The sequence below is a fragment of the Parambassis ranga genome, chromosome 13, assembly GCF_900634625.1.
Source record: "Parambassis ranga chromosome 13, fParRan2.1, whole genome shotgun sequence".
Taxonomy (NCBI): Eukaryota; Metazoa; Chordata; class Actinopteri; family Ambassidae; genus Parambassis; species Parambassis ranga.
In genome coordinates, this window is record NC_041033.1 from 16,475,512 (window position 1) to 16,490,303 (window position 14,792).

At 41.0% G+C, this 14,792-nt stretch overlaps 1 protein-coding gene across 1 annotated transcript; it reads left to right on the top strand.

Annotated features, from left to right (window-relative positions):
* Positions 1-2,697: 2,697 nt before the first annotated feature.
* On the top strand, positions 2,698-11,026 carry LOC114445367 (probable G-protein coupled receptor 149). The gene is made up of 5 exons (XM_028420359.1): positions 2,698-3,663; positions 4,779-4,959; positions 5,053-5,546; positions 9,712-9,855; positions 10,514-11,026. Exons 1-5 carry the CDS (start codon positions 2,698-2,700, stop codon positions 11,024-11,026), a joined length of 2,298 nt encoding a protein of 765 aa, XP_028276160.1.
* Positions 11,027-14,792: the final 3,766 nt, after the last annotated feature.

Sequence of the window (14,792 nt, forward strand, 5' to 3'; positions counted from 1 at the left end):
CTAATAAAACACATGGATGATAAGATGTTGTAAGATGGCTCTAATCCTAAAACAAAACTCTTGCTTCATAAATTTTAATGTAAATTTGTTTGACTTTATGGGACTCTGTGTAATGTTCACTGAAGTATAGACACAGCAATAAAAGGCACTGAAAATGTTGGTCATAACAGGCCTCATTGCACTGCTTTACACACGGTGCAATAAACTTGACAGTGCTCACCAACCAGGGTTGCAGAGGGAAAACTCATTGTGTACTCCACATATATGTGTGTCAGTCCGCTGATGGAGAATTATATTTTGCTCATCAAGTAGACTATACATGTGAAAAACTGGTGATGATGGATTTTGTGATTTAAATTACACAAGTCCCAACTTTAACATGGCAAGATAGGTCAGCAAACGATTTTACAAAAACTCAACAGATGACAACCCAAGGAGCCCCAAACCAGTGGACCTCATAAGCAACCTGCTTGTTATGTATCACAATAAAGATAAGCTGATTTTCAATAAGCAACACTTGAGCAGGCCCATCACTGTTTGTAGTCACCTGGAACCCAAAAGATGTAGTTTTGTATTTCTGTATTTGTTGAGAAGTGTTGAACCTGTATAACATTAGCTGTCATTTTCTTTTCTTATTCGATTTGTTCCACTTAAACGCTGAGGTTTTTCTATCTTTGCAAACAAACATAATAATTATTATTAACATTAGTTTTGCTAGTTCTGAGTGATAAGCTCAGCGTGTATCCATTATACATGTGCACATCCTGCTTGTAATTGCTTGTAAACATTTATTGTGATACTGACATTGCTGCACCTTTTTCATCGTCTCATGTGGTAAGTGATATTCAGTGACATGTATTTTCTCCTTTATCTCTTCATCCAACTGATGTGAGATGTATTTGGGCTTTTTGTTCCATTAATAGCTGATGGGATCGGTTGTGACAGTGTTAGCTTTTCATATCTTCTAACAGATGATAATGTGTCATTACAGTCACTCTGTTCCAATGCACTCTGTGGAAATCTTTACAGAGCTGCTCTCTCACCTTGTATACACACATTGCGTGCAATATGCACCACAAATACACACATACACACAAACTAGGTCACCTTGATGTGTGACGCTAAGCTCAGCTGGTATATCTGTGTGTGTGTGTCTGTGTGTATTTTAGTGCTTATGGACCCTTGTGAATTGTGTGTTTGTCCTCTTGTTTTTCCCCCTTTGTGTCCTCATGGCCCCGGAGAGAGAGAGTCCAGTCATTAGACTGGCTGTAAGTCACTTAGCCCAAACTCTAATTTAATTACAGGACCTGAAGTCAGCCACACTTACACTCATGTTTGCATTCACATCGATACACCAGCAGGGCTGCAACAGCAGAGCATCCACAGATAATATCATACAGTGAACCTGAACGTGTGCAGTTTAAATAAATGAGCATGAGCTGTCATCATGAATCTGTGTGTACATTTGCATAAAGGGCAAGAGTCCAAAAACCTATCAGCAATGATAAACATAGCAAAGAGTGTCAGTTGGACCACCGTGAGGATAAATGAGCATGAACCATCTAAACAAACGGGAGTCCTTCAGCCTGAAAAATCCTTGAACAGCACAGGAAAAGGATGAGACAAGGCCATCGTCAGGGTACAGCAGTTACGCACTTGGTCGCAGAAAGCCTCTGCTTTTACAAGCAAACGGTTCAGGTTCAGTGTTTTCCCTCCTACCTATACACCTATTGAAAAGATCCAACTCTATACACGAGATTAATGTGTCCTTCTATTTGGTTGAGGGAAGCAAGGATGCCTTCTGTGTCTCTCTATTCGGACTATAGTGTGACACACAGGGCGAAATACAAAAAGACACATCTCCACTCACAGCAAACTAGCCTTCCACTGCTTTCAGATAGCATCCAGCCCACATGGTCACAAGACACCAGTCAAGTTCTATCTAATTTATGTTGCCTTTATTATTTTAGCTCTGGCATTTAGTTTTCTGACTCCATTATCTGAGACACAGTCACAGATATTTGTGTACATAGTCATTTTGGTTTCCAAGTGGAATTAACCACAGTGTAATGGACACTGTACACACAAATGTGCATTGGCAGGAGGAAAAAAATCCATAAAAAGCTTGTTTTTTTTCAATCATTTGTATTCAGTTCTGGTTAAATGTTCCCCACTCGGGGAGAGAGAGAGAGAGAGAGAGAGAGAGAGAGAGAGAGAGATGTGGTGTGAGAGTGTTAGTTTTGGCATGACCCGTGAAAGGGTCGATCAAACCCACAAATGAAAACGCAGCCTGATGCATCGGGCCAGCTCTACACAGACACGGTGGTAGTAAGGCTGTGTTTGGCTCAACCCCCAGATGAAAGCCGTGAAAGGAAACGGTGATGACGACAGCACGTAAATCGGCAGCTGGAAACGAGGTGCTCTAGTTGCGCGGTTTGAACGACGAACACAAGTGCCTGCCAACACGGTACCAGTATAGCTCCACAGACAAGGGACCGGACAGCTTTGGTTACGCGTGCGTTCTCATTTGGATCAGGATGTTGCGCTTTGTGTCCGTCATCGTCGCCGCTGTCTGATTGTCTATATAGATGCGGTGCATGTTGTGCCATTTACAGTGCGATGAACTTTACAAACCAGTGAGTCCGATTTGACCCATTGAAAGTGCCAAAAGAAGCGGAAAAAATTGATTCAGTGAAGATGTCCACGACGCACCACAGCTCCCCGGCGCCAAACCAGAGCTACCTTTCCACAGCCCCCGACACGACAGAGCCCTCCGAGATGGAGAGGGAAATCCGTCTGCTGCTGTTCGGTTTGTGCGTAACCATCGCCGTCGTTACCTTGGTCGGAGGTGTGTATTCGCTGATTTCTCTCGTCCGGATGAGGAGAAAAACCTCCCTGTGTGTCATCGTGGCTTCCATGTCGGTGGACGACCTGCTCAGTGTGGTCCCCCTGTCCCTGTTCATGCTCCTACAGTGGGAGACAGGCGGAGGTGACGGGTCGGGCAGCCTGTGCACTTTGTCTGGACTTCTTTACGTGTTCCAAGGTGTTTCCAGCAATATGAAGGCTTGCCTTATAGCAGCCTACACTTTTTATGTCACCAAGAGATTTGGAGTGCTTCAATCTGTCCGCCGGCCTCTAAGAGTGATGTGGGCCATTGCCGGTGTGTGGGCGGTCAGCCTGGCCGTCAGTGTGTTACCTTTGTGCGGATGGGGCAGCTTTACGCCGGCCTCTCTCGGGTGTTTCCCAGAGAGCGAAAGCTTTTACACCCTGCTGCTCTTCTCCTTATATTTTCTGTGTTTTTGCGGCTTGTTATTTTTCTTTATCCCCCTCACATACCAGCTCCTGTGCTCCCGAGAGCCCCAGAGGACGTTACTCTACCCGAGCTACTTGGAGATGGTGAGGGGACTGAGCGGCTCCGCTCCCCTCTGCGATCTTCAGTCCTTTTCCCGGGACAGTCTGAACAAAAGTTTCGGTGCGTACAACGAGCTGAGCCCAAGTTTATGCGCGACTGAGCTCAGAGAGAAAGAAGACAGCCGTCTGTCGCCAGTGTCTGCCGGCGGGCAGAGGGCAGCTGCTGTTGGGGATACACCAGTGGTGTTTGCGCAGAAGCGTTTCTCTATGATCCTGGCAGTTGTCCGAATAATTTTATGGATGCCAATGATGGTAAGCAACAGTGTGACAAAAAGCAACAGCAATATAACTTTGAGAAGCTCTATTGTTGAGTTTCCAACGATCACATTCTTTTTGCCCTGTGTTATTTAGTTGGAATGCTGTACCTTATTTCAGTGCACTGATTCCCGTTTCTAGAAAATTCATGAGACTCCACTCCAAAGTGGAGCTGTCTCATTATTTTTGAAACATGCTGCCAGTTTCAGTCTGACTCTTAAAATCAAATCACTTTCCTTAACTTCATGTTCACCCCATGAACACACCAGCTTATTATGTTGATATGGGAAGATCAGAATTGTCTGCGACTGTATAAAAACATAAGGAGTTGGAAAGTGACAGAAAGATGCACCTCTAATCAATTTCACCATTTACTGTTACTTTTTAGGAGTTCAGTGTTGTCTTCAAATCCTTTTCTGTAATGGAATAAAAACTCTCTTTTCTCTTTGGAGACCCATTAACCTTATGTCCCTTGAGTCAAGTGTGAGAAACAGAATTATCCTGGATATGTGAAATGTATTAATAATCTGACATCTTTGAAGCTCTGGAAACCTGCTGCTGATTGTTAGTTTTTTCGTAAAAAGAACATTGCCTGAAGGCCTTGAGAACACCTAAGGGCATCGTTCATCCGAGTATGCTGTGAATATTTTTTGCCATGATTACCTCTTTAAAAACATTTGCTTTTCCTCAAACAAATAAACCAACTACAAACTGAACCAAAGGTGACATGCAGCCAACAGATAATGAGGTCAAAATTTCACACATCAGATGCTTCATAGTTTTGTTGGTGATTTAAACAAACAAGTCTAAACACCTGTACATAGGGTTAATTAGCTTTGTCTTTTGTGGATATTTTTAAAGGTCAATATTGGCAGCATGTTGTTGTTGGGCCACAAAAATAGCCTTCACCTTTATCTTCAGTTCAGTTTAGTAGTGCAAATGTTATTTTGGATCAAATACAATATTTGAATAATAAAAAGCATTAAAAGACCAGTATAGGTGAAAGGTCTGCAATTTCCTTTCACTCATGTGCTTCCCTTCCTCCACTTTCTCATGCATATTGAATCACAGACTCCTCAGTGAATTAATTTGCCCTTCCCTTTCGTCCACAGACTTTGGTGCTGGTGCGCCATGCAGTGAATGCACGCAGCTCCTCCCTGGAGACTCTGAGCTTCTTTCTCACTCTGCTTGCCCCTGCGGTCACCCCATTATTTGTGCTCTCTGAGCGGTGGATCCACATGCCATGTGGCTGCTTCATTAACTGCAAACGGGATTCAACACAGGAACCCTCAGGTAGAAGAATTAAGTGTGTTTTTACACAATAAAACCCAAGTGATATGGAGTTAAAGGCTTTTATCGTCACGGTGTTTCTTCTTCTGTCCACAGCGATGAAAAGAAGATTTGAGTTCAACCTTTCCTTCCAGCAAGGATATGGAGTGTACAAGTTGTCACACGCCACCATGTCTCACAGCAGCCCTCCTATAGAGAAGCCTGCCTATCACAGCCTTTTTAACTGTGACTTCACTAATACCCGCCTTGATGCTCTAGAAAGTGGTGGTCTCTGTAGCCTGAGGCCTGATTTTGATTTCAGCACCACCAGCCCGGTGGACAGCTCCTCCCATGCAGATCTTCTATTGGAAGCGGTAGCCGGTGGAGGGGAGGCGCTGGCTGATTGTCCCCCACTCCCCCATGAGAACCAAGACGACGATGAGGAATTTCGTTGTGCCCCTTCCCTGTCTTCCCATCAGGATCACAATCTCATTGACACATCATCAGTGTTTGAGGGGCCGGAGAGGAGGCTGTCCCATGAGGAGTGTCGGAAAATCGAGCTGACAGACTGGGAGTGGTGCAGGAGTAAATCAGAGAGAACGCCTAGACAGGTACACCGCTGTCCAGAGTAGCTGGTTTATTAGTCTGATTTTGAACCATTAAATTAAGTCATTTGTATCTGTCACTCTATAGTCTATGGCTGGCATTAATTGATTTTCCCACACACTCTATTGCTTTTCTTAATCAGTCAAGCAACTCCTGTATTATCATGCAACACATGGTGATGGGCTCCAGAGGTGATCATTCACAAGTGATTAGTGTCTTAGAGCTATAAAATGAATACATATTCAATATCCTTTTTCCTTGTTTACACTTTGTTAAAAAGGAAATTGAAGCTGCCGTGCACCTGTGTGCAAATGCAGGGACACAGCTGCTGGACTAGGATGCAGAGTTTAAAGACACGTTTGAATTGAATGCCTTTTCGTTGATTTGTTTTCTTTTCCACATCTGTGACTATATGCCTCTTTATAATCAGACCGACAGACTGCAAGCTGTGCACGTGATCCAGATAAAATGGTTAAAGTCCTCTCTTTTCCTACTCTCATCCAATATCTTTATCTGTGTTTAGCCTCAATGGATTCTGACTAATAGACCAATTTATCAAGACGCTATCAGATGTACATCATTTCACTAACAAAGCTCCATCTGTCTTTCAAAGTCAAATATTCATTCGTTGCTGCTCCACTGAACATCTCTCAAGGTTTCTGCTCTTTCAGTTGATTTAGTCCATTGGTGATTTTTTAAAAGGCAGTGTTTGTGTTTTCAAGAGCAGTTTTAATGAGATTTATCCCCTGAAGGATGGCAAAAGTCTGCCTGAATACCTGAAATGAAGAAAAAAAATCATTTTTGATTCATGATTTACTTCAAATCCAGTCAAATACACACTGTGAATCTTTAGTGCTGTGTTGCAATCTGCCTGCCAAAGAACCAAAGTTGTGCTCATAAAGTTATAATTTATTCACAAACTCGATACTCAAAATAAATCTAATCTGCGCAATTGAAGACAGGTTGCTACAAGCCACACGAATCACAATGCACTAATCCATTTTTAATCCATTTCTTTGTTTTGTCTTTGACACCCTGTGCTTTTGTAACACCAGATGCTTAATTCTTTCCTTGCTCTGCTAAACTGAATTGTTATATAGGCACAAAAAATAAAGGCCTAGTGATTAATGTATTGTGACATTGGAGATGCCAGACACAGATGAGCCACAGGCGTTACCTTTTGAATCTGACTTTTAGTGCGCTACCAGTTTGTTTAAGACTGGGACATGCTAATAATGAAGCACACATGCTCATACGCCTTCTTTTACTTCTCTGCTTTCAGTCTGAAATATGTTTTGAGTTTAAAAACCACCGGAGGGTGGAAAAATCCATGGAGCATGCATTCACATCTTAGCTTTGGCACTCACTTTGCATCATGTGTAAGTCTGAGATGCTCACTGCTGGCTTATGTGTGTCCTACTTCTCACTTTCTTAGCAGCAAATATTCTGTGTATATTGTGTTTCCTCAGGCTTTACTCATTGATTGGGTTCTACAGATGTAGAATTACCATTACAGTATTTATATGCTGCATGTTACAAACAAACATTAAAACACAAGCAAACGGCAAAGACAAAATTAAGCTCCAAGCAACCAGCAACCATCCCTTCTCCATAAACACTGATCAAAAAAAGCTCACAAACTCACACACATCTGAGTATTACTGTATGTACACACACACAGCCCAACAACATAAAGGCGGGGCTGAAACAGTTTGTGATTTATTGTGTTTCCTGGCTGTGTTATGTTCCTCGTTAGCAGACTAGATGTCATTACCCAGCGTCTTTTCTCCTTACTGTCAGCCCTTCTGGCCTTCAGCATCCACAGGGGGAGGTGAAATTAGACCTTAAAGACATCTTTACCCTCTGTGTGACTTTATACTCTGCTAGCCAGCACAGACATGAGGGGGTGTGCCTTCACAAGATGAGGGAAACCTGTTTACTCTTCTGAGAATTGTTTTCAAAACTGGAAAAAAAAACCTAGGAAAAAGGTGTCATACCAGAATCAATGTACTGCAACAAATACATTACAGAGCTGGAGCTTATTTATAATAGGTGGTGCTGTATGTGGATGCCTTTTAATTAATGTGTTAAACATGGGTTAAATAACTGGAGTCGTGCTAACACCTCACAATGACGGTGTTAACAGGGTTGCTGATGTTTTTTCATCATAGTGTTTATTCATCTTTATTTAGTGTATTAGTAATGTTTTATAATTAGCTCGGAACACAAAGCACTGCTGATGAGTGTGTTGTCATTCATTAGAGTTGGAGGTATTATCATTATTTTAATGAAAAGGGATTATCAAAGTGAATGTCAGATTTTATGGCAATGATTCTGATGTTGTTGAGACATTTCACTCTTAACCATAAATGTCAAGCTCACAGTGGCATTAGATGAAAAGTCTGCCGTGAGGATTTGTCATTTGCAAGCTATAATTGCCTGTTTAAAATTAAAATTATGCCAACACTCATCTCGTAGATGTTAAGATATTCCACTGAGAGAGGAAACTTTTAAAAGTAAAGTTAAAAAGGATCATGGATACATTAGTGTCAGAAGAAAACCTTGTTTTCTTCACAAACAGACTAAACATCGATGGCCAAATCGTCCATGACACCTTGTAGGTCGCTGTCAGCATGCTGGCTCTGGCCCTCACTATTTTGGCAGCTGTCTCCTGGTTGGTGTGAGTGAAGCTGAGATGGGTGTCTTATGCAGACACTTGTTTGACACCCTTGTTTTTTTGCATAACTTTACACCTTAATTCAATATAAAGGGTGGGTTGTATAAAACACACATTCCCTATACAGCTGTCCTTAAATCAGACATTCACTAGATCAAAACTATTTTTCTATCAAGCTTCACAATGTTTATTGTCTTGCTTTTTGAGCCTGCCTTTTTGATTGCTGCCTTCATTTATACACAGTCCAGCATTGTGGGAGATACCAAAAGATCATTTGGTTTGCAAATCTCAACATTTTGGACCTCTAAAAAGCGGCCCACGGCACTGATGGTGTAACTCAGATGGCAGGTGTTGAGTTTGAAACCTTGTTTTGGGAACTAGAGACTATAGGAAAATAAAAAAAATGTATTACCATCCGTTCAAAATTAGTTTCTCTCAGCAACTGTAAAATAATGTGCAATGAAAATGTTACATCATGCAGGTTTATATCAAAACAATTCAGATAATTGCTTTACATTACATGAAGTACATCAAAGTAAGTCCTGTAAAAATACCCAGAACACAAACACATCATCTGATCAGCGTACTTCCCACATTGATGAGCAATATTTGATTTAATGACAATGTGTTTTCAGCTTAACATGGCGGTCTCTCTCTTTCCGTGTCTCTCCCCATTCACAGTGATGCACAGACAATGACAGCAAAACAAGAGTCAGGGAGGACAAGAGATTGACATCCTCCTTTGTTTCTATTGTGCGTCACAGTCACAATCAGATCATTACATTGAACCAATCTAAATAATTTAGAGGCTTAATGAGACCTGCCACAGTCTCCCCACTGTTAGACCGCTGGATGCTTTTTCCTGTCTTCTGCCATGCAACCACATCATATTTGCAGAGGCTCACTTTGATGTACTGTGCGGAGATTTCTTGTCTTCAAAAACAGTATCATAAATATGACTGGAAAATGTAATATAATTAAAACTGTGAGTGATATAAATGAGCTCTGTAATAACAGAAAGATGGCAGACTGATAAGAAATCCAGTTAAAATGATATTGATACATTATCTGCTGATATTGTGTTATTCAGACTAAATTACTTAATAAAAAAGTTCTGATAGGAGTTAAATGGCTTATCGATCAAGCCTCCATGTTTTTGGTTTGAATATGAAAAGCTGCATTGTTTCTGTATGCAGAGAAGTCTAACATCATCAGCAGCATGTTGTTGATGGGACTCTTACATGTAAACCTCATTAAATCTGTTGGTCAATACATTCATCCCCCAACACTTGACACCAGGGGTCCAATATAACATCAATTACTTTAACCTTTAAGTGACAAGAGTGAGATGCAGAGATGACCTTGTTGGGCAGCCGAAGTGAAAATTATTAATAGAATTGTGAAGTAAAGAGACCTTACGTGTTAATATGTAAATGAGATAGAGGTATTAAATGTTGACTGAATGTTTTTTTTTTTTTTTTTTTGCCATGCAGCGGTCATCGGGTGGCTTGTCCATCCCACTGTGTGCCTTTCAGGGCACTGTATCTCTGCAAGCACCCACAGGGAAGACGCTCTCTCTCTCCACCTATGAGGTCAGCAGCGATGGTCTCAAAATCTCCCCCAACAATGCTAAGAAGGTAATGGTCCTTATTGTAGTCTCTTTACCTTATTTATTTACCTTTACCTTATTTTTTTGTTTTTCTTATACTTTAATAATCCCAGAAGGCTGCCAGCAAGTAACGCCACACACCAGTGCACTGGAGGCAATGCGGGTAAAGTGCCTTGCCCAAGGACACACAACAATGACTAGGGAGGAGTTGGGATTGAACCATTAACCTTCTGGTTATTGGACAACCCTGCTCTACCACTGAGCCACTGCTGCCCTTATTTAATTTAACAAGAGAGGATTTTATTTACCAAACTGGCCAGGGTGTACCCCGCCTCCCACCCGTAGTTAGCTAGGCTCCAGCCCCCCGTGACCCTGCACTGCAGGATGAAGCGGGTTAATGCATGATGGATGGATGGATTTTATTTACCTTGAAGGCAGCAGGATTCTTGTGAGGTTCCCGCAACAATCTGTCCTCCTTGACAACATCTGTTATGCAGGCTATTGTGAGAGGGTTGACAGACAGATTTGTCCGATCAAATGCCAAGGATTTTTGCATGCTCTATCCAAACATTCCCAAAAAACAACTTAGCAGATGGTTCTGTCTAAAGCTGTGAATATGTGGACACAAGTTCCAAGGGCAACAAATTGAAACACCAAATGTACAATGTAATCTCTTTGCTTTTTAGGTAGAGGTATACCGCTCCAAGTCAGTCGGCCATGAACCCAGTGCAGACGATTCTGCATCAGGAGGCCAGGGAGGAGACGTAAATGTCAGCCGGGTAGGGATGGGCATGGAGATCGGAATGGGTATGGGCATAGGAGCTGGAGTTGGAGACACTAATGTCAAAATCCACCTGGAGGTTTTGGAGATCTGTGACAACGAAGAGGCCATGGACAGTGTCTCCATCATCTCTAACATCAGCCAGTCCTCCACTCATGCCCGCTCTCCATCCCTGCGTTACTCACGAAGGGAGAACCGCTTTATCTCCTGTGACTTGGGTGAGAGCGCTTCCTACTCTCTGCTCATCCCCAGCAGCGGCAACGCAGATGCGGAGAGCATCAATATCACTATACCTGACACTGTGGAAGCTCACCGGCAGAACAGCCGAAGGCAGACGCAGGAGAGCTCGGGGTATCAAGAAGAGATACAGCTGCTCAATGAGGCCTACAGAAAGCAGGCAGGGGAGCAGGAAGAGTGACATGCATACAGAATAATAACAAGGTAGCTCTCAGGAGGAGGTTGAAAGAGCACTTTAAACAGTAGAATCTAATCATTCCACCTTCACTTCTTTCTGATCACCGCTGTAACAGAGCTGTCAGGGGACCCAAATACAGAGACTCATCTGTAGACTGTTGTAATAGTCCGTTTGCCTACTCTTGTACTTCCTCTCCAGATGCCGTCATGACAGTATTACCCGCCTGTAGGGTACACAGCAGAGCTAGATTAGCCTGTAAAAGGAGAGATGGTCCTAAATTGGGGTTAACAAGGGAGAGACAGATCCAAAGGGAGGAGTAAGGGAGGAGAATCAGTATTAGAAGCGCATCTGTATTCCTGCCAGGCCTTTCGCCATATGGCAGCCTGTCATCACAGAAGAGAAAAAATTCACTTACACGTAGAAGGTCTGATCACATGTCTGATATAAAGCAGCTCCTGTAGACTACGTCATGAATGACTCAGCTGTGAGAGGAGGGGTCACCTGACCCATGTGTCTGACTCATCCGAGTTTGTGTTGTGCATTTTAGTATGTGAGAAGTAGCCTCTCCCCTACGAACAGCAGTAATATGTATGTATGAGTGTGATGCTACCAGAGGTATTGTTTCCCGTAAATGAATGTATTTATTCAGTATGTGTTTTATTTTTATTATGATTTTTCTTTGCACCCAGCTGTTGCTGTATGTCTAACATATATTATGCACTATTAAATTAGAGACTCACTATCTGCATTGTGGGTGAAAAAAAATAGTCATATTTGAGGGCGATTGTTATCCAGGAAAATGTTGAAGGGATACTTATGCAGAACAGTCTTCTGCCTCGTGCGCTTTCTGTGCAATTCCAGTGAGTGACTCTGCATATTTTACTACAGTAGGCAGCATATGAATGTACATTCCAGAGCCACTTTGGGAGGGGATCATTTCCCTGCCCGCTCAGTTCATTTCCCATCCAATCAGTAAGCCACCAGGACCTCTCTCTATTGAATACATGCATAAATTCAGGACTGGAGTAAAATTTCTCATAGATAGTATTGTGGATTTCAGTACAGTTTTCATTGTTATATAAATTGTGAACATCTCTCACAAGCATTATAAATCTGTATGCCCTCATATATTATCAATATATTTATTATATACACATTTACATGTACATGTGTACAACAGCAGTAAAATGACTATTCTAGAATTTTAGAATATAAATGTGATTAAGTTTGTTTTATGGTGATGTCTCCTGTATGTCCAGCTGCTTGGTTTTTTAATCTTCAACCCAACATCTGCATAGCCTTCATTTTCAAGCTTAATAATCGTCCTTTAGTGTGTCCACTTCATCAACTGCAACATCTCCCATCCTTCTGAAGACCTTTGTCATTAAAGATTCATGCCAGAAAATTGCCTCCAACAATACTGCGTTCCTATTTCGAGTGCTCCTGAGCATCAGCGTAAGAGGAAAAATAATGTACACAATGAGAATTCTGATAATGAATGTAAAGTTGTATTTAATGTCAACCATTTCAGCTGTTAATGGTTCCAGCAGCTGAGCAGCGCTTCATCTCTGCAGTCTAATAGAGTGGAAGTAATTCCATCATTTGCTTACTCTCACTGTTAAACAGGACTACAGTTTAGCTTTTGGGACAAGCGTTCTCATAAAAAATATTAATTAATCATATTGATCAATTATCTCTTATTTGTCTCATTTTTAAGAATTATGTACACAACACTGTAGTGTTTGCATGTTTACCTATTCAGGAACACACCGACTGCTCAAATGAGAATCTTTATTACAGAATAAAAGGCAAATTAAGTGCAATAATTAACTACATAGGGACTGACCTAGATAGTATGTAACATCATTGGTTGTTGTGCCCCCAGGATGTCTAATCCACAACAGATTATTCTGCTTTCAGTATTTGTGCTGATGTAAAATACGCAGTAAAGACAATGATTTTGGAATTTAATTATTCATTAAATATTATCAAAGTAGGGCAGGGAATTAGAAAGGAGAAAATTATAATTATCAAAGGTGTGGACCAGTGGCTATTTCTAATATTTCATAATTTCTCTCCGATTCAAGGACTTTCACCTCCCACTCAACCTCTGATTGTGCTGAAATAAGGAGGTGGAGGTAAGCCTTCATCAAAATGTAACATCTGCTTGAGAGGTTTCAACACACATGGGCAACATGCATTTTTTTAAAGACAACCCAAAGCCAGAGAAAAATTGAGTGTATGAAAACAAGGTGTGTATATAAATCACTGAGGGTGGAGGATTGGAGCATAATGAAAAAATCCTTTCAAATTGTTTTCACTTCTATTCAAAACACTTTCTCCTCACACATTTCTGCACTGCACAGGGGACTCTGACACTAGCTTCCCCTGTTCCCTTTAGAGCTGCCAGCAGACATATTGATGGTGTTCATATATTTAAAACAATAACACAGATAAGGGAGAATGTACTGGCTGCTGAAGTAAAATCCTTTATTTAATAATTTACTCTTATTTTTAGAGACATTAAAAAAACATGGTGGATTTTATGCAATTAAGCAGATGAAATTTGTTTATTTTTTTATATGCCACATAAAGCAACAAAATTAATCCAGGCAAACTACTCTTATTAGTCTGCTGTATCAATGTGGCTTTCTTGTGTCAAAGGAAGAAGTTCCTTTAAAAGTGGTGACACATGATATTTTATATTTTTATGGCAGCATAAAATGTGGAGGGTTGTGCACATTCTGCAGCCTCCCCTGTGCATCAAACCTTGTTTTACACCACTCTTCTTCCGATCACTCATCTGTGCTAAAATGTTCTTCCTGACACGTCTACACTGCTGTAAACAAAATGAGACATCCCCATAATCACAAGAAAACCTGAGAACAAAAGCAGAGCAAATTACTGATGGAAACCCAGTAATCTTGTCTTATTGCCTTTGAATTTCTTTATTGTTCCAGACATGATTTATTCAAAACATTCAATCACAAATGAAGAAAGTAATGACACCAATATAGTAAAGTGCCTCTTCGGTTAACGGAATTTAGCGCAACATTTTAGGAAAAAAAATCAAAACTCTGCATCTGAGTTTTTGAATCTGCTAAAAGACATGTTGTGCTGCAGCACAGCAGAGCCAGAACCTTTAACATGACAGTATATAGCAGTCATAGTAGATCTTTTTCATTTGGCTGTAACCTTTAAGGTCCAAAGAGTGGGGTCATTCCATAATGTTCCTTTCAGGTGGAGTCTGTCAGAGAAGTCACAAGACAGCACAGCAGCTTTGTCGGTGCACAGTGGCCCCCAAATTTATTTAATTATTATTATTTACAAAATGGTTCATGTGCTTTTTTTTCTTTTTTTAAATAAATTAACACTGGTATAAGATGACAAAGAGAGGTATTTGGACAAGTTTGTACTCGTGTGAACTGGTTATTGATTTTACACAGGATTCATTAAGAGAAGTTGCAAAGATGGCAAAGACAGGAGATGTGAGTTCAAAATGACGTTCTGTCTGTCACCAAAAAAAGAAAAAAGAAATCAATCTTCCGTCTTCCATTGTTGACTGTTTCAAAAAGTTAGATGAAAAAGACAAACTTGTGAATTTGTGAGAACAGAACGTACACAGGCAGACATGGAACAACTAGATCATATTTATGAGTATAATCAAGAAAGACAGGCGAGAAACAGCAGCATGAATCTCTTCAGAGATCAACGAGAATTACTGAATATCACTCAGTTCACAGTAATAGGATTCAAAATTCATTTGAAA